General features: G+C 33.3%; 1 protein-coding gene across 1 annotated transcript in view; it reads right to left on the bottom strand.

Moving 5' to 3' along the window:
- The window catches only part of FAM227B (family with sequence similarity 227 member B), a 192,873-nt gene that overhangs the window by 144,358 nt on the left and 26,766 nt on the right, over positions 1-21,749 (bottom strand). The window contains exons 9-11 of the mRNA XM_033107622.1: positions 17,884-17,985; positions 16,288-16,414; positions 10,610-10,747 (exon numbers count right to left, since the gene is read on the bottom strand). Coding sequence (XP_032963513.1) covers positions 10,610-10,747; positions 16,288-16,414; positions 17,884-17,985 — 367 coding nt within the window. The remainder of the gene's footprint in view (positions 1-10,609; positions 10,748-16,287; positions 16,415-17,883; positions 17,986-21,749) is intronic.

Below are 21,749 nucleotides of genomic sequence, written 5' to 3'. Positions count from 1 at the left end.
CATTCAGGTCTTTTATGTGTGAGTTAAACACATCAGACCTGAGGAAACATTAGATACTATAGAAAAGTCTCCAAACTGAAACATACTTATATCCTAAGTAAACAAATTTTGTGTCTTATGTTTAGGGGATTCTCCACTGTGATGACTGAGTCCAGTCTGGGGATAAGCAACATAGAAACTGTGAAACAAAGCTGGATATGGTAGCTCTCAGATGCCATAGGTGAAGCCCACTGGCAGCATTTTCCTGTGGGGCAGTGGTCCTCAAACTTCTCAGTCTCAGATCCCTTTTAAACTCTTAAGAACTGAAGACACCAAAGAACTTTTGTTTATATGGGTTTTTGTATCTATTAGTGTTTCTTAAATGAGGAATTAAAACTGAGAAATCTTAAACATTTATTTGTTTATTAAAAATAACAGTAATAAATCCATTTCATGTTAACAGAAAAAGCATCTTTTTGGAGAAACAACTATTTCAAGAAAAAAAATTTGAGGCGTGACATTGTTTCACATTTTAAAAATCTATTCAACATCTGACTTAGTAGAAAACAGCTAGTTTCCAATATCTACTTCTGAATTTCTTCTGTTGTGATATTTTTGAAACCATATATATGTAATATATATATATATTACATATATATATTATATATATATAAAATCTAGTATCAAATGCATATGTAGTTGGAAAAAAGAATATATATTTTTAAAGCTTTTTCATATAACCGTGAATATTCTTTGATACTACACCAAAACTTGAGAAATTATAGTTTCTTAATGGTGGGTAACCAGTGGAATCTGAAACTGTGTCACTGTGCTTTATGCACTCTGTTGCACTAAAATCCATTTGTCTGTCACACTTTTTTTTAATCCATGTATGATTATTTTTAATATAATGTATTGGTCATTTGGAAAATATTGGTTCAGTGAGTCATGTAGATCTTCTAAATGTTGACACACTTCTTTATACAATATGAGAAAATCATATTTGTTAATATCAACACTGACTTACCAGGGAAGCCTTTAAGTATTGGAAAACTCTCAAGATGATGTTGGAATATGCAAGTCCTCCAAATTTTTGTTTGACAGCTCAAATTTTATTATTGGCCTTAACAAAAGCACTTCATGCATAAGGATCATTGTACTGTTTTTTAACTGAATGTCTGTATTACAGACACTTAACTGTCCTCCAAATGTGTGCTCCCTCTTCCACAGCACAGAGCTGTCACTAGGTAGCAGCTTCCCAGACATAGTTTTTATTTGCTAGCTCTCCTTACATCTAGGTATAGCCATGGCTTGCTCTCTCTAATGGCATATGATTGAAAGTGATGTGGGTAACTTCTGAGCCAAGGCTTTTGAGAGTGTGTACCTATTCTTCTTTTATTCTCTTGATATAGATTACTTTTAATAACTATCGGGTTCTACAGGATAGTGGCTGCAGAAGATGGAAGTAGCCTGGATCTCTGAATCACTATGTGGAGGAGAGGCAATCACTCACCACTAATATAAAAACCTAGAAGATAGCTTTAAAAGTAGGCTAGGACTCTGGAGAAATATAAGAGTCTCAAAGCTCAAATAAACACATAGATTTAAGCAAACTTTTACCTTAAACAGATTCCCTAATAGTCGCAATCTAAGCAGAGGTTTACAGAAAAAATTACAGAAAACAAAAACAGAAAACCTCATTAAGCAATCCTTGCCTTTTTTTGAAATGGTGTAACTGCCCTTTTAGTTCCCCCACTGAAAACAATGGCATGTAGCAGACTTGTGCTTCCACAATGGAGGCTCAGCTTTTTTCAGAGGATTGGAAATTCCAACCCTTTGCTGTCAATGTACCTCTGGACCACTTTGGCCTCAGAGTGTGGGTTTTTCAATTCTACAAACCACTGCTCACTATTTCTAGAGTAGTCCATATACAAAATTGGAAAAAAAGTGAGTTCCTCCACCCCAAGACTTCTGTTCCTTTTTTGTCATTTCTACTAACTAACATCTTTCCTCCTTCCTTCTCACCTATTAAAATTTGATCCCAGGAAAGAATCTAAAAACTCATTTGTATTAGCCATGAATGAAGGATTAAGGTTATGGTAATTCCCATAAGTTATTATTCTTATCATAAGATGAAAATTTTAAGCCTTAATATATGTACAAGCCTATAAAATTAAATGACTGAGAAGCAGTATGTGAAGTGGTTAAGAGTTCAGACTCTAAGGCCAAAATTTATTGAATTTGAATTCATATCCACCACTTATCAGTTATGTGATCTTGGGCAAGTTACTAAGTTTTCTTATACTTCAGTTTCTTCATTTTATAAGTGATAATAAACTGACCTACCATATAAGAATATTACTAATAAGGTTCTAATAAGTTAACTCACTTCATGAAGTATATACTTCAAATTGAAGATTTTCCCATGTTAAACATAAATTATTAAAATTTAATTTTGAGCAGCATATGAAAAGAAATACTCATTAAACCTCTAACTTGCCCACCCCTCACACTTAGATGAGCTCATCCAGAAACAACAAAAAAAATCTAGTCATGTTTTAGAATCAAATATGAAAAGATTTTTAAAATATTTATGGATAAATAAAGTATAGGATACATTTTATAAAGATTTTCCATTAATATAAAAATCGAGTGTGTTAGAAGCAGATATAATTTTTATGTTTTTTTCAAATGAAAATGGTCATTTCATTAGAAATACCTTATTAAACCTCTTTCATGCATGGTAGTTCAGCACCTAGAAAATTTCTTCATTTTAAATTGCATAAAATGGATACTGAAATAATAACTTTGAAAAAACCAAGACTACCATGAAACAACATATAAATAAGGAATACCTGGAATAAATGTACTTGAGATAAAAGCTCCTAAGTAGTATTTCCTAGAAGAAGAGAAAAACTTTTTCTATGGTCTCTACAAACTATGAAGTAACCTGAATATGTTCTTTTGGGAGTCAAAAACATTGGTTAATAGCTGATTATTTTTAATTATGGAATGCTAATTATTGTTAAATATTGAAATGTAAAACAATTTCATATATATTATTTATGTAAAGAACATATAAAACAATATTATATTTTATAGAAAGAAAGGATGCCCACAAATGTCAGTATAGTCATTACCTCTGGGGAGGGAGGGACAGACTTAGGAATACTATAAAAGATCTGTAATTAAAAGTCTTGAAAAGCAAATATGGCAAAATACAAATACTTGTTATGTGTAGGAAATGTTCTCTATACTTTCCTTTCCTGTATGTTTGAATAAGTTATAATAATTATTTAAAAAAAAGCCAAACAGGAGACCCCTGTGTAAGGTAATGGGATAAACATAGCCACTTTGATCTATCGCCCAACTCTCAGTTAACTAATTGTGAAACATATAAATAGAAAAATCTGTATCAGCACCAGAGGGTAAATATAAAAATTGATATTATATCTGAAACCTATGAAGTGGGACCAAAATTTTTAAAGTTTTTGATAATATACTTTACCACATCATGGGAAAGTACACAGGAGGACATCCTGACAGATCCACATCCTCACTTGCAGAAATTTACTTAAAAAATACAGAGGGCTGCCTGGTAGAATGGTAAGCCCCTGACAGGGCTAAAACATAATGTAGAAAACTGTGGTCTTTCCTAAGGACTTTGATGTTTTGTTTTCGGCCTAACTGCCAGAGCCATTTCAGTTTCCACTCCTTAATAAAAAACTGGTTTATACAACATTTAGTGAACGAGTAGCTTGTAATGGCCTTTTTCTTATTTATTTAATTGATTTCTATATGCATATTCAGTTTTTATGCTGCAGCAGAAGACAACAGTTAGTCTGTCATAACTTATCATGTGAAAACATGATAAGAAAACTTTCTCTTGAGGTTGTATTTCTGCCTGTCAGGGCATACCTTCCAACAGTGGAATGAAACTTTTTGCTTAAATATCTAAAACAGTGGCACTTTCTGCCCTCCCTAGTCTGGCCATGTAAGTTTCTATGTCTCACTTGAAATATTTGGCTAAGACCTTTACTAGGTCTGTGACAGAGCTTAGGGAAATCCAAAAATTCTAACTAAATTTTGGCATTTGAAAAAACTTATGAAAATTGTCATTATCAATATACATTCCAGTGACATTTTTCAATTTTAAAGACCAATTTAAAAATATTGGAAATTCTAAACAAATAAGCAAAAGTAACAAAATTCATAAATTAACTATAAAGAAAGAAAAAAAAATAGATTGGCTTTAGATTTCTCTACTAGATCAAATAATAGAAGATAATGAAGCAACATTTCTAGTTTTATGGGAAAATGTGATTTGAGAATTTGATATTTAAATTGGAAAATAAGTTCAATATTTAAATAAGATATTTAATTTATATCAGTCTGACTTTACCACAGATAAAAGTTAAAAATTCTTGAACATATTAAAAAAAACCCCAAAACACAACCACTTGAAGATATTAGGGAATGACCAAAAGCAGGCAGAAACTGGAGGGAAGGTGAACCTTGGAATAGGAAACCAACCTGTGGCAAATGCAATTTATGTTCATGCAGCTGCAACTTTTTGGCTGATGGTATATTTTAGTCTACGTGGCAGGTGGGTAGATGGAATTCAAACAGAAAGTAGAAATATTATTGGTTTGAGACTGCCAGAAGGCTGAAAAATGAGGGAGTGGTAGAAATTCTGGAAAGAAAATGGCTGCAGAGAGGGAAGCCTCAAATCTGCATATTGTAAGTTCTATTTAAACCTGTGGCTGGTATTTGAATTTATTCATGCATCGGGTGGAAAGGGAGCTTTTGGAGGGTAGTCAAAAAGGAATAGCTGGATGGGTAAAAGTACTGAGTGGAGATCTCAGTGGATGACCACCACAGAAGACATACCATTTGGACTTTGAGTTCAGTTGAAGTAACAGCCTGCTTGAAGAAAAACTAACATTATTCAGTGGAAGGTGACAGAATCCAGAGTCACCTCAAAGTAGCATTCAAAATTCCCAGAATACATTATAAATTACCAGACATGGAAAGAAACAAGAAATAGTAACACACAGTCAGGCACAAAATAACCAATAGAAATCCATCTCAAAGTTATCCAAATGTTGGAATTACTACACAAGGACTTTAAAACAGCTCTTTTAAATATGTGTGAAGACTTAAAGGAAAATATAATCATAACGGAGGAAGAGAACCTCAGAATATAAACTATATTTATATATAAACTGTATATATTTATATATAAACTATAAAAAAGGATCAAGTGGAAATTCTTAAAGAAAAGCACAATGTATGAAATGAAAAAATCATTTATTGGGCTTAAGAGTAGATTGTAGATTTTTTAAATTTTTATTTAAAAAAAGAGTAGACTGTAGAACATAGACGAAAGAGTAAGTGAACTTGAGGTAAAATAAATAGAAATTACACAATCTACAGAACACAGAGAAAAAAGATTGAAAAAACTAACAAAGTCCCAGTGACCTGTGGACAATGTTAAGCAATGCAATACGTGTTAAATTGGAGTCCCAGAGAGAAACAGAACAGAACTTATTTGAAGAAATAATGATTAAAAAATCCCCAATTTAGTAAAAGACATAAAACTATAAATTTAATAAGCTTAATGATCCCCAAGTATGATGAACACGAATAAAAGTACACCAGCACATCATGGACAAACTGCTGAATACCAAGGATAAAGAGAAAAATCTTAACAGTAGCTAGAGGAGATAACAGGGACTGGGTTTACTTTTTTTTGTTAAACAATTAAAAAAATTGGACAAAATATATGAAACAATGGTTTTCATGTGCTGGATAACAGACAGCACAGGACAGGAATTTCCAAGAGAAACAAATGAGGGAGCTCTTCAATTGTTTTATCTTTTTGTCTCTAAAAAAGAATTTGCAGGCCCTAGTGCAAATGGTGGGAATCCAACGGAATCCACTTGGTTTGCTGAGCTAAGAAAATAAAATTTAGCATTCAGGAAGGCCAAGGCAAGCTAAAATTTGTAAGTCAGCAGAATGTAGAGAAGACAGATACACACAGAGGGCATTCTGGAGATATTCAGAGAGTTATCCTTGAATCTTTGCTTGAGGCTGGTAAAGAACTAAAGGAAGTAGGAAGCGGAACAATGCTTGGGGCTCCCATAAAGCTCATGTTCCAGACAGCCAGAATGGAAACCTCCTATACACAGCATAGGGGGTATGATACTAAGAAGGGTATTGGTACAGCTGCTATGGTAAACAGTATGGAGGTTCTTCAAAAAATTAAGATTAGAATTACCATATGACCCAGCAATCTCTCTCCTGAGCATCTACCCAAAAAATCTGAAAACATTTATCCATAAAGATATATGTACACCAATGTTAATTGCAGCATTATATATGGTGGCCAAGACATGGAAACAACCAAAGTGTCCTTTGATAGATGATTGGATGAAGAAGATGTGGTGTACATATATACACAATGGAATGCTACTTGGCCATAAGAAAAGAAGAAATAGAGCCATTTGCAACAAAATGGATGGATCTTGAGATTATTACGCTAAATGAAATAAGTCAGACAGAAAAAGTCGAGAACCATATGACTTCACTCATATGTGGAATATAAAACTGAAAGCAACAAAGGAACAAGAGAAACAAATAAAGAAACAAAAAAGCTTATAGACACAGACAACAGTTTAGTAGTTATTGGAGAGTAAGGGGGTAGAAGAGATAATAGAAGAGGGAAAAGGGGATCAAATATATGGTGATAGAAGGAGAATTGATTCTGGGTGTGAACACATAATACAATATATAGATGATGTATTATAGAATTGTACACTTGAAACCTATGTAGTTTTGTTGACCATTGTCACTCCAATAAATTTTAAGAAAAAAAAAAAGAAGCTCTAAATAAATGTGGAGATATTCCATGTTCATGGATTGGAAAACTCAATATTGTTAAGATGTCAATATTCCCTGAAATGACCTATCGATTCAAAATTCTAGAGTACACACTTTAAAAACGGATAAGCATATTTTAAAATTTATATGGAAATTTTTAAAAATCTAGAATAGTCAAAATAATTTTTCAAAAGAACAACAAAGTTGGAGGACATATAGTACCTTACTTCAAGACATATTATAAACCACAGTTATCAAGGTATTTTGGTATTGGTATCAGTGGAACAGTATACAGAGTACAGACATAGACCAACACACATATCGTCAACTGATTTTTTGACAGTTTCCAAGACAATTTAATAGACAAAGGAAATCTTTTCAACAGATGGTGCTGAACAATATGCAAATAAATGACCTGCAATGCTTACCTCCCATAATTTGCAAAAATTACTCAAAATGAATTAGAGACCAAAATGTAAGAGTTACCACTATAAACTATAAAATTATACACTGTAAGGTTTCTAGAAGAAAATATTGGAGACAATCTTGGTGAAATTGGGTTACACAAAAAATTCTTAAATATGACACAGAAAAGCACAAGCTATATTGGGGGAAAAATGACAAATTAGACTGAATGGGAGGGAGAAATTAGAAAAAAGCACGAGGAACATTTGGGCTGGTAGATATGTTTCCTATCCTGAAAGTTGTGATGATTTTACAGGCTTAAACACATGTTAACTCACCACGTTTTACATTTTAAATATATGTAGCTTACTGTACATCAATTAGACCTCAATAAAGCTGACATAAACAATGCAGTTATTTGAAGCAAAAATCATAACACTATATAATGTGAAGCTATTATTCATGTAGCTAGTCGTATATACATATATGTGACAGTGCTTAGAGAAATATATATGACATATATGATATATATATGACATATATGATATATATGTCATACACACACACACACACACACACACACACACATATATATGACAACAAGACTGTAAAGGACAAAGAGGAAGTATGTGTAACTATACCGTTCCAAGTTCCTACATTTTTAGTGAAATAGGACAATATTAACTTTAAGTAATATTTTGATAATTTAAGGATGCATTTTGTAATTATTAAGGCAACCTCAAAAATTACAAAGTGGTATAGGCAAATAGGCAATAGAATAATTAAAATGGAATACTAAAAATACTTGATTAACCAAAAAGAAGACAGCAAAGGGGAACTGAGGAACAAAAATCAGGTAAGATAAACTAAAAAAAAAAAAAAAAGAAACATAGCAAAAATAAATCCAAACATATCAATAGTTATATTGAATATAAATGAAGTAAGCACGCCAATGAAAGGAAGCAATTGTCAGCCTAAATAAAAAACAAGACTGAACTATAGATTGTTTACAAGAAGTACACTTTAAACAAAAAAAAAATAGGTAATAAGTAAAAAGATGGGAAATGATAAGATACACCTTATAAACCACAAGTAAAAGAAAGTTGAAATGGGCATATTATATCAAACAAAATAGAAAAGAAACAAAACTCAAGAGAAAGAAGAATTATCATAGATATGAAGGAACATTTCCTAATGAAAGCATAATAATGAAAGTGTATGTGCCCAATAACTTAAAAATACATAAAGCAAAAATCAACAGAACTAAAAGGAGAAATAATTCCACAATTATTGTTGGAGATTTTCACATCCCCTTTCAGTAATTAACAGAACAATTCAATCAAATATCAGTAAGGATATGGAATCGAAGTTACCAACCTTTTTCTATTAAGGGTCAGATAATTGATATTTTAGGCTTTGTGGGCCACATATAGTCTCTGTAGTGTATTCTTTATTTTGTTTTGTTTTGTTTTTTTCACAATCCTTTAAAATGTAAAAATCATTCTTAGCTCACAGGACATATGCTACAGGCCAGATTTGCTCCCCAAGCTATAGTTTGCTAATTCTTGGTACTGAAGATCTGAACAAAGTTATCAAACATCTTGATCTAATTGAGATTTATAAAACAACTGCAGAATGTACATTCTTATCAAGTATACATGAAATGTGACCAAGATAGACCAGGTACTGGACCATCAAGTCTCAATACATTGCAAAAGATTGTATATTATATTCTCAGACCACAATATTTTTAAATTAGAAATCAGTGACTATAAGATGTCTAGAAAAGCCCCACATATTTGAGAATTAAGTGATACATCTCTAAATAACCCATGGGTCAAAATAGAAATTATACTGAAAATTAGAAAATATTTTGAATTAAATGATAATGAACATACAACATATCAAAATTTGTGGAATGTAGCTAAAAGAGTGCTTAGAGAAATTCATAGCTTTAAATGCTTATATGAAAAAAGGAGAGAGAGAATGATAAAACAAACAGGGTAAAATTTAAACAGTTGGTGGATCAGGGATATATGGGAGTTCCCGATGCTATTCTTGTCACTTTCTGTAAGTTAAAATTTTAACAAAATAAAGAGCTTCCCCCAAACTTCTTAATTTTATGTTTAGCCAAGTTGTTATGCACCTGTGAGAGTGGGAAGTAAACACAGATATGCAAGACTGGGTCAATATAGTAGAGTTCTATTCTTTCCACTCAAAATAACAACTATGTATGAAGTTCTGGAAAACCCAGGGTAACAGCAAACAAGAAAGTTCATGCCACTACTAAAAGATAGAAATTAGATAAGATGATTTCTATGGGGATAAGAATGGGAAAAATCACAGCACAATCTGAAGAGCAGTAATCAACCACTTAAATAAATTTAAAATCAGAAATTAACTGAAGAATAGTTTTCAGAAGAGTAGGTTGAATAGGTTAGACCCTCCTTCCCCTGGTCTACATCTAGGAGAAGTTTAGAAAGGTATTTCTCTCTACTTTAATGTTCTTAACTTTGCCTGAACTTTGAAATCATCTGGGTAGCTTTTAAAAAGCTACCTGAGATTCTGATTTAATGGGTCAGAAATAAGGCCTGTGCACCAGAACTATGTTTTGTATTGAAAATATGGTATAAACAAGAGAGAAATAAATTTGACTTATAGAGCTTATTAATGTAGAGTAACTGAGAAGTTTAATCCTGGTGCAGGAATTTGGTGTGTAGCTCAAGGAACAGAAGTGAATACAAAAATATATCCAAGTGAATTGGTATTTCAACTAGCTTGTAAGTTACTGTTTAATAAATGAGCAATTGGGAAAAAAATATTGAAATACAACTACCTTTGTCATAATAAAATAAATTCTAAATGAATTAAAATGTTAAATAAAACATGAAAATAGAGAAAGTATTAGAAAAAATAAGTAGTTTCATAATATTAGGTAAGTCGGTCTTGACAAACATGGCACAAAACTGAAACTCTAAAGAAAACATTATTTAAATTTACTGAAAAGAATTTTTTTAACTTATCTAGTGGTAAAACACATTATTAACCAGTGAGCAATTTAGCTAAAAAGAAAGAATATTTGTAGTATAGTGAAAAGTTCCTAAAAATAAACATGAGAATATAATATTAGGCAAAGTCAGAAAAGGACTTACGCACATATTTTTATAATGAAAAACTAAAATGTAAAGCAATATTCAAACTACTGTAACACCAATCTACAAATCAAATGTTGTAAGACTCTCACCAAAGAATAAATCATTAGAAAATTCTGACAAATAAATAACTTAGCACACTTGATTTTGGCTATCTATTTCATTTTGCAGTTTATAATAAATTTACTTACAATTTGATATGCGTTCTTGACTTCTTGCAATTCTATCCTTTACAGAGTTTAAAGGTAATTTCTTAGCACCATGTATGGTTGTTGTGGAGAGGTCTTTCAGTTTCCAGTGGGTCCAAAAGCCTTTTTGAGGTTTTAAACCTGTTTACAGAAAATTTATATTTAACCAAAGAAATTAGGATCTTGAAAATATCTTTTTAATTTGGCAAAGCATTTTTACCAGTATTTTACATTTCATTCTCACAGCTGTCCTGTGAGGATTGTCAGTCTCAAGCTTCAAATGAGTAAACTTCTACATAGAAATGTTAAAGTCTTAATATATAAAACACTGAATTAGAAAAGAGCTGAAAACTTAGTGTTCGGGTTGCTGCCAATCAAGATGCCAAAGTAGGTAAAAGGCTGTGCTAGCCTCCACCCATGTTCATATCAAAATTACAATTAAACTACAGAACTACCATTGTCATGCAGGGTCTCTGGTCCCACTCCCTGCACAAGAATGCAGGATATGGTGAGGCCAAAAAGGAACACCAACAGAGCCATAGACAGGGGAGTCATACCACTATATTCTCACTGGCAGCTGGGTTGGAGACACAGGAAACAGGAGCCGCAATCTGCCATCCGCTTCACTGTCAACTAACCCACCTTTTCTAGCCACAGTCTGTGCTTCTCTGCCAACCAACCAACCTGCCAGTGTAGCCATGGCAGTTATATTAGTGGCTAATGGCTAACTGGTTATAGCTGATGGTCAACTAGTCAAAGCTGATGGCCATCTACTACCCAAGCCAGCACCTTTCCAAGTAAGGTCAAGAGCCTGGAAACTGCTCTCCTGGCTCTGTCCCCACAACCATCGAGAATTGCTGGGAAGTCTAGCTGAAGTATTATAACTAAGGATATACAGAAGAAGCCACATAGAGACTGGTAGGAGGGGCACAGATGCGGAGTGGGGTGGATCCCATACCCATGTTTGATGGTTAAAAATTGAGAGGGCTCTCTCAGCTAAAAGGTACCCCCGTGAGGAGCAATGAGTCCCAGCCCCACACCAGGCTTCCTAGCCCAGGGTTCGAGTGCCAAGAAGAGAACTTCCCATAACTTCTGTTTCTGAAAACCAGAGGAATTATGGCTGAGAGAGACAGAGGGCTGCTAGAGTCTCAGGAGCTCCTCTCAAAGGGCCCTTACATGAACTTACTCCCTGACAGACTCACTCACTTCAGTGATGGGGCAGCAGTTCAAAAGGTGCCAGAGACATAAGGGGAGGAAATGAACTGTCTGGCTGCAGGGTGAGGACGGGAGGGGCCGCTTTCTCCCAGACAGACGTGCTGGCAGAAGCCACTTTTCCTTTATTGAGCTCTCCCCAACCCAGACTGAGTCTCCATTAACCTTGTTAATACCTTTTACCCTGCTCTGATGATTCCCTGAGACTCTGCTGCACCCAACTTACAAGCCCACCCAAGCCTCTTCCAGTGGCTTTTCCATACAAATGGCCTGTCGTGGCTCATGCTGCATACTTTCCTAAAATCACTCCAAGGTTCACAAACACCAAACAAGCAGGATCTGGCCTTGGTGTGCCCCATACCTCTTGCTAAGCAGCCCCAGGCCCAGCACTAGCAGCAGCTGGCCTCAGTTTGCAGCTTAACTTCTCCCAGGCACCTCCAAGCCTAACACATGAGGCAATCATCTGCAGATCACATTATAGCTCATACCAAGAAGATGCAGTCAGGGAATAGGCAGCAGCTGAACTTGGCTTGCAACAGAGCCCCTCCTAAGAAGCCCCAGAACCAATACACCTGGTGGCCAGCCTCAGACCACACCAGAGCACCACTCAACCACCTCCACAAAAGACATAACCAAAGGGCAGGTTATTAGCAGACCATAGTCCTGCTAATGCAAATCCTACTCCATAGAGTCAAACCCTGAACAACAGCTCCTCCACTATAGTCCTAGCCAGTCCTCACAATCAATCAGCCTAAGGGTCAACCATTCCCACTGATATGCAAACAGCAACTGAGCCTCAACTACAACAGGAGGGTACATACAACCCACACAAGGGACATACCTGGAGCACCCAGCTCAGGTGACCACTGATACTGTGCCACTGGACACCACAGAACACCTACTACATAAGGCCACTCTACTAAGCCCAGGACTCATAGCAGTTTTACCTAATACATGGAAACAAACACAGGGAGGCAGGAGACTGAGGAGATAAAGAAACATGTCCCAAATGAAAGAACAGCACAAAACTCCAGAAAAAGTACTAACCAAAATGGAGACAAGCAATCTACCAGATGCAGAATTCAAAACACTGGTTATAAGGGTGCTCAACGATCTCAGTGAGAACTTCAACAAAGAGATAGAAAACATAAAAAAAGAACCATCAGAAATATGAATACAATAACTAAAATGAAAAATATATTCGAGGGAATCAACAGTAGATTAGATGAAGCAGAGGATTGAATCAGTGACTTAGAAGATAACATAGCAGAAAACACCCAATCAGAACAGCAAAAAGAAATAAAAAAGAATCCAACAATGAGGATAGTAGAAGAGACTTCTGGGATAACATAAAGTGTAGCAACATTCACATTATAGGGGTACCAGAAGGAAAAGAGAGAGAGCAAGGAATTGAAAAACTATTTGAAAAAATAATGATGGAAAACTCCCCTAATATGGTAAAGGAGATAGACATACAAGCCCAGGAAGCACAGAGTCCCAAACAAGATGAACCCAAAAAGGCCAACAACAAGACACATCATAATTCAAATGCCAAAGGTTAAATACAAAGAGAGACTCTTAAAAGCAGCAAGAGATAAGCAGTTATTTACCTACAAGGGAGCTCCCATAAGAATGTCAGCTGATCTCTCAACAGAAACATTGCAGGCCAGAAGGGAGTGGCAGAAAATATTTAAAGTGATGAAAAGAACGGGCCTACTACCAAGAAAACGCTACCCAGCAAGGCTATCTTTTAAAATTGAAAGAAATAAAGTACTTCCCAGACAAGAAAAAGCACTTCCCAGACACCAAGCTAGTATTATAAGAAATGTTAAAGAGACTTCTTTAAGAAGAAGGGAAAAACAAACAAATAAAAGAAGATCAAGTATATGAATAATAAAATGGTAATAATTATGCACCTATCAACAATTACTTTAAATATAAATGGATTAAATGCTCCAATCAAAAGACATAGGGTAGCTGAATGGAAAAGAAAACAAGACCCATATATATGCATATGCTGTCTACAAAAGACCTACTTCAGATTGAAAGACACACACAGACTAAAAGTAAAAGGATGGAAAAAGATATTTCATCCCAATGGAATGGGAAAAAAAAGGTGGGATAGCAATACATATATCAGACAAAATAGACTTTAAAACAAAGACTATACTTAGAGACAAAGAAGGACATTTCATAATGATAAAGGGTTCAATCTAATAAGAGGATATAACCTTTGTAAACATTTATGCACCAAATATAGGAGCACCTAAATACATAAAGCAAATATTAAGCAACATAAAGGGAGAAATTGACAGTAATATAGTCAGAGTAGGGAACTTTAACACCCCACTGACATCAAGGGATACATTTTCCAGACAGAAAATCGACAAGGAAACAGTGGCCTTAAATGACACATTAGACCAGATGGATTTCAGTGATATTTTTAAAGCATTTCACCCCAAAGCAGCAGAATATACATTCTTTTCAAGTTCACACAAAACATTTTCCAAGACAGACCATATATTAGGTCACAAAACAAGCCTCAGTAAATTTAAAAGATTTGAAATCATATCAAGCATCTTTTCTGACCACAGTGATATGAAACTAGAAATCAATTAGAAGAAAAAACTGAAAAACACAGAAACACGTGGAGGCTAAATAACATACTACTAAACAATGAATGGGTTAACAATGAGATCAAGGAAGAATTCAAAAGATACCTTAAGACAATGAAAACGAAAACATAATAACACCAAATCTATGGAACACAAAGAAAGCAGTCTTAAGAGGGAAATTCATAACAAAGCAGGCCTACCTAAAGAAAGTAGAAAATTTTCAAATAAACAATCTAACCTTATACCTAAAGGAACTAGAAAAGGACAGCAAACAAAGCCCAAAGTAACTAGAAGGAAGGAAATAATAAAGATCATAGTGGAAACAAATCAAATAGAGTCTAAATAGCAATATAAAAAAATCAACAAAATCAAAACCTGGTTCTTTGAAAAGATAAACAAAATTGACAAACCATTAGCCAGATTTATCAAGAAAAAGAGACAGAGGACTCAAATAAATCAAATCAGAAATGAAAGAGGAGAAATGACAATCAACACCACAGAAATGAAAACAAAAAAATTAAGAAAACACTATGAGCAATTATATGCCAACAAATTGGACAATGTAGAAGAAATGGATAAATTCCTAGAAGCATACAATCTTCCAAGACTGAATCAAGAAGAAACAGATAATCTGAACAGACAAATTACTACTAATGAAATCAAATCAGTAATCAAAAAACTCCCACCAAACAAAAGTCCTGGACCAGATGGCTTCACAGGTGAATTTTACCGAGCATTCAGAAGATTAACACCTGTCTTTCTCAAGCTATTTCAAAAAATTCAAGAGGATGGAAGGCTCCCAACCTCATTTTACAAGGCCATCAGTACCCTGATTCCAAAGCCAAACAAAGACATTACAAAAAAGGAAAATTATATGCTTGATGAACAAAGATGCACAAAAATCCTCAACAAACTATTAGCAAACTGCATTCAGCATACATTAAAAAGATTATACACCATGATCAAGTGGGATTTATTCCTGGGATGCAAGGTTGGTTTAATATCTACAAATCAATTAACGTGATATACCACATAAACAAAATGATGAAAATCATATGATCGTATCAATAGATGCAGAAAAAGAGTTTGAGAAAACCCAGCATTTATTTATGATAAAAACTCTCAGCAAAGTGGGAATAGAGGAAACATACCTCAACATAATAAAGGCCATATATGACAAACCCACAGCCTACATCATACTCAAGGGGAAAAAGCTAAAAGTGTTGTACTTAAGATCAGGAACAAGACAAGGGTGTTCACTTTCACTACTTTTATTGAACATAGTATTGGAAGTTCTAGCCACAGCAATTAGTCAAGAAATAAAAGACATTCAAATTGGAAAGGAAAAAGTAAAACTGTCATTATTTGCATATGACATGATACTATATAGAGAGAACCCTAAAGATTTCACCAAAAAAACTATTAGAACTGATAAAGAAATTTAGTAAAGTAGCAGGATACAAAATTAATATTAAGAAATTGGTTGTATTTTTGTATACCAATAACAAATTTGTCAAGGGGATGCAAAGTACAGCATAGGGAATATAGAATAATATTGTAATAACTATGTATATTGCCTAGTGGGTACTAGAGTAATTTTATAAATGCCTAACCTTATGCTGTACACCTGTAACCAATATAATAGAATATTGAAGGTCAACTGTAATTGAAAATAAAACAAAAATCACAGGGAAAAAATAAAATAAAAATAATTTAAGTATAAAATAAAACAGAGGCACTAATACTGCACGTGTTGTGAGGCAAAAAACTACCAATTTTTTTTACTAGAGCAAACAAAATCCAAAAGTTTTAGGTACCAAAATAATGATCAATATTTAAATGACATAGCCTTACCTGACAACCAAAGAAAAATATTATTCCCTAGATCTTCTTTAAATTCATCATTAAAGAGATTATTGGATTCTGGAAATGCTTCCTGGAATGTTGCATAGATAGCTTGTGACAAACATTCAGGATACACCTACCAAAAAAAGTCATAGTAGAATAATTTCGTATTTCATATAACATACCTCAACTGTCAAATAAATTATTATTAAGTTTGTGAATTATACATGTTCCTTTTTTTTGTTATACCTTGCTATCTTCTTGGAAAAAGCCACTGAAAAGAGGGACCCAGAAAGTATCATGATTTTCCTCAAATCAAGTCACGATTTGAGAAGGTTATACATATAACATATATCAACAGACATATCCAACCCAGGGGAAAACATATGGACCATAAACGTAGGACCAGAAATTAGAGAATGGGGGATATGCAACTGTGCCTTCCTTCTTTTTCCACTCTTATCCTGAAGAGCCCAGTATTAAAGCATGCTTGATTTCCTCAAACCATGTAGGTAGGCTAGACAATGACTAGGAGAAACAAATGTTTTGTCATCTCTGGACAATGCAATTACCAAAAATCCTAACCATTAAATTTTTCTGCAAATAAGAAAAAAAATCAATATTAGCAGAGAAAATTCTAGTCTATCCTTGAGAACACCATTGTTTTCTACAAAACAACAATTTATGAATCATGGATCTGATCAACCTCTTCATCTGACAGACAAGCTGTGGAACTGAGGGGCTGAATGTCTTGACAAGATCCTCCTGGTAATTAGTAGCAGATTCTGGACATGCAGCCAGGTCTCATTCCCAGTCTACCATTCACTTCCTTCTGCGACATGGTATGTATATGAGTAAGATAGGTCAAGATTGAACATAAATATTTGGCAAATTAGTTTTATGATTTCATTGTGAAGGACATTGAATTATTTTTATTTTAGGGTTTTTTTTACCCATGAAAACATTTACTGACTCCAAATACATACGTATTTCAGATTTACATATGTCAATATAATGAAGTATTTGAATGTGGCTTCTGCTTTGAAATGCTAGATATTTAAATTTTAAAATATCCAGTGAAATTCCTACACATCTTCACTTTACTTAAGAACATAAATTATTTTAATCAACTCTATTCATTAGTTAATAAAACAACAGAAAAGTGAAACAAACATTGATTCATAAATTTGTCCACTGTTCTTTACTGTAACAAGTGCTTATTCCTCAGGCATAACATGAACTTTTCAAGTCCTCTTAGATCAAAGGGTACATTATAACATAAAAGAAAATTGATAAATAATTTTGTAGGTAAATATATAAAAAAAGAATATACATAGAACAAGCCAATAGTTTTCAAATTATTAATATACAAACAAAATATCTATAGCACACTAAGGAGATTCTGTAAGACTTTGAGTCAAGGGAATACAATATTCTGAGGGGGGAGGATACAACTTTTAAAATATTATCATTACTTAATTTCAGGAAATTTTGCTTTCAAAGTAACAAAATATGTTCTCATATGTTTTTAAATAAAATAACTATTTTTTTAAGTTTCATCAACTCTAAATATAATTAGCATAACCAGTTAATTTCTGTGTTTACCTGAAAGAATGCATCTTTTCGACTTAGAGGTATGCTCATGAAAAGTGTCACATAACTTTCTGAAATTCTACCAAACAAGGAATCTTGATTTTCTTTGTCAGGCTTAAAAAATAAAACATGTATGGAATTAATATCATTAATATTACAATTCAAAATTGGAATTTGTTTGCATAATGTCAGTAATATGATCTATTCTTAAAGGGCAGATCAGTTGCTATGGTGGAATGAGCATGGGTTTTGGCATCTTGCAAACCTGAATTACATTAGCTGCATTTCCATGGGCAAGTTAATTAATTCCTAGTTTCTTCATCTGCTAAATGTCAATAATATATACATATCTTAAAGTAGTATCTTAAAATTAAATAAGGACAAGCGTCACATTTTGTGCACTTTGTATTGCAAGCCATCAATACAGTGCCTGGCACATAGAAAACACAAAAATGTTTGATAAATTAATGATTGTTCTTGCATAGTAGATGTCACGCAGAAGGCAATCAATGACTTAGTTACCTTCTATTGTTCTATATGCACTCTAATTCTTTCATTATCAGTAACTCAGTATGAAAGTAAAGCAATTACTGGGATGAAACAGCCATGGATAAAACTAGTAAAATTGTGACATGATAGTTATACTAAAAACAAAGCATGTTGCAAGAAGGAAGAAATCTACAGATAATGTCAATATTAAAGTCCTAATGTAGCCCTTGAATTCTTGCTCTATTAAGCAACGAAGAGATGAATTAGAGTCAAAATCAATGAATTAAGCAATAAAGATTAATTAAAGAGTCCAATTTCATTTACGACGTCAATTGTAGAAGCACACTGGCATTAATACATTTTGGTAATAAACACCAAAAATTATCAAATTTAGTGGTAGTCTTCTATGAAATTAGCAAGCCAAATGAGCTGGGATTCATAAATGCATAGGATCTTAGACTTAAAATGGAAGTAAGATATCACCTACATTAAGTCCCTGTATTTTAGTGATCACTAGTACTTGAAGATTAAGAGAATCATTTAAGGTTATCCTGTTAAGTAATTGAGAGCTAGTCTAGAATTTAGGTCTCCTCACTCCCAATACAGCTCTCATACTTTTGTATTTATGGAAGGAGATAACAGCAAAAATAATGATTATGTTAATAGTTAGCAATTCTTGATCACTTATGTAACAGGAAGTGGTTCTAAGATACAGGATTGTGTGAGAATTAAATGAGATTTTTTTATATATAACTTACTAGTTACAAAGTTAGCATGTTTCAACTACACAATCTACATTTAACAGGTCTGAAAAAAAGAAATTTACCCAAACAGAAAGTTCCAGAATATGTCTTTAAGCAATACAATTCAAAGTGTCCACACAATATATACCTCCACAGGAAACAGAGTAGCAAAATGGTAGGGTCATTTTGGTAAATGTTTTGGTATGCTTGAAAAGAAAGTGTATCCTGCAGTTGTTGAGTATTCAGGTTATTGACATATCTGTTAGATCAAGCTGTTTAACGTATGTTAAATCATGCTTTATTCCAGGACTAAGTCACACTAATCAGAGAGTATAATCTTTATAATATGCTGCTGAATTCAGTTTTACTAGTTATTTTGTTGAGGATTTTTGCATCAGTATTCATTAAAGAGGATATTGGTTTGTTGATTTTGTTTCTTGTAGTATTTTTGCTTTATTATCAGGGTAATGCTGGCCTCACAGAATGAGTTAGGAAGAGTTCCCTCCTCTTCAATTTTTTTGACTTGTTTGAGAAAAACATTGTGTTCTATCTAAATAATAATAATAATAATAATAATAATAATAATAAATGTATCCATCGAACACTTACTGCATATATGCACTGCATACCTAAACTGTATACCTAGTTCTATATAAACCAACTTTACATATTCTCATTTGACACCCTCAATAAACATATAAGGTAAGTAATTTTTTTAATTTTATGAATGACTTAGAGAGAGAAATAACTATTAAAGTTCACATCGTTTACTAAGTGGATGAACTTTATTTTCTTTTTGCCTTTAAGAATGTTTATTTTCACTTTAAGCCATTACCTTTAAAAGAAAGTATTAAATTTATTGGGATGACATTGGCTAGCAAAATTATACAGGTTTCAAATGTACATTTCTATAACACATCATCTATATATTGCATTGTGTGTTCATCACCCAGAGTCAGTTCTCCTTCCATCACCATATGTTTGACCCCCTTTTCCCTCTTTTACAACCCCCCAGGCCCCTTGCCCTCTGGTAACCACTAAACTGTTGTCTGTGTCTTGAGTTTTTCTTCCTGTTTGTCTTGTTGGTTTGTTGGTTTCAGTTTTATACCCACATATCAGTAAAATTATATGGTTCTCGACATTTTCTACCTGACTTATTTTGCTTAGCATGATAATCTCAAGATTCATCCATGTTGTCGCAAATGGCAATATTTCATCGTTTCTTATGGCCAAGTAATATTCCATTATATATACGTATTTTTTAAAACTAGATTTCTTAACTCTATTATATTTACTACCATATTACATTTATATAGCATTTTGGTTTACTAGGTGTCTTCTTATTCATATCACTTTTAGTATACACAATAACCCTAGGAAACCAGTAGAATATATGTTATTTGTTACCTGTTTTTTTTGTTTTGTTTTGATCATAGATAAGAGAAGCTCAGAGATTTTTTTTTTTTTTGACTAGCTCAAAGTCTCACACTAACTACTGAGAACACCAGATTTAAATTTTGGGATTTAATTTTTGGGTTCAAGTACAGCATTTTTTTCCTACTAGATCAAGCTACCACTAAGTCATAGGCAATAAATTTGCTGTTACATTAATCATATAATAATTGCAGAAATAAGTTTTAGAGTCAGCATACTGAAACATGCTATATTCTAGAGTTATGATTATATATTTTTTCTATATATACATATATAGGTAATTAAATTGTATAAGTGGCTCAAGGTTTAATTATATTCCAGTTGTCAAATCAGTATCATTGATTTTTCATAAAGTGGGTCACTAAGTAGATAGAATTTATGTGTTTTGTATTCATCTGAAAATGTAGGATAGTTTGAAATAGGAGCTTACCTAACAAAACTTAAATATTCAAGGAGTGGCTTTATTTCCACACAGTGATGGTAAAAATATGTGGGTGTTCTGACACACTTATTTAGTGGATTTAGGGACCTAAGAGGTCATGTTATTTATCTAGTTCACTGGCCTCAATATGTATATTTTAAACAATGAACCCTCTTAGATGTAAATTCATAGATGAAATTCAATAAACAAAACAGGTGAAAAAGAAAGTGTTCTGGTTAAATCATGGAAAGGTTGCTTCAATTTGATCTGGAGCCCCAAATTACCCCCTAGAACACTAGAAGAACACTGATCAGGCTGAATGAAATATTGCTCCACAAAACACATCAGAAATCATAAATCATACTGGAAATATTATTAGATAATAATATTTTAAAATTATGACATTTACTTTCAGAAAGCCAGCAGTTTCTAAAGAATAGTTTAAAGGTGAAAACATTTCCTAATTCCTTCTTATTCCAAGAATAATCCTATAAGTGTAGTGGGGCATTAATATTTTTGTGTCAAATCTGTTTGTTCAGAATAATAAAATAGTTTTATGGCCTGACAAAATAGTTACTAGGAACTTTGCTAGGTTGTTTCTTTCAAACACTTTTCATGTATAATCCTAACAGATTTAAGTGGAAAAGTAAGATTTCTCTCTGTTATCATGGAAAAACATCAATTCGGGATCCAGATCTAGAAAAAATAATTTAAGGTAAAGAAACTGCCCTGATTTCTTAAATTTCCCTAGGTAATTACCCTTGTAGAATTGCTATACCACTCCCGATGCC

This window comes from Rhinolophus ferrumequinum, chromosome 6, assembly GCF_004115265.2.
Source record: "Rhinolophus ferrumequinum isolate MPI-CBG mRhiFer1 chromosome 6, mRhiFer1_v1.p, whole genome shotgun sequence".
Classification (NCBI taxonomy): domain Eukaryota; kingdom Metazoa; phylum Chordata; class Mammalia; order Chiroptera; family Rhinolophidae; genus Rhinolophus; species Rhinolophus ferrumequinum.
Note: the sequence above shows the minus strand (reverse complement) of the source record. Positions and strands in the feature narration are given on the sequence as shown.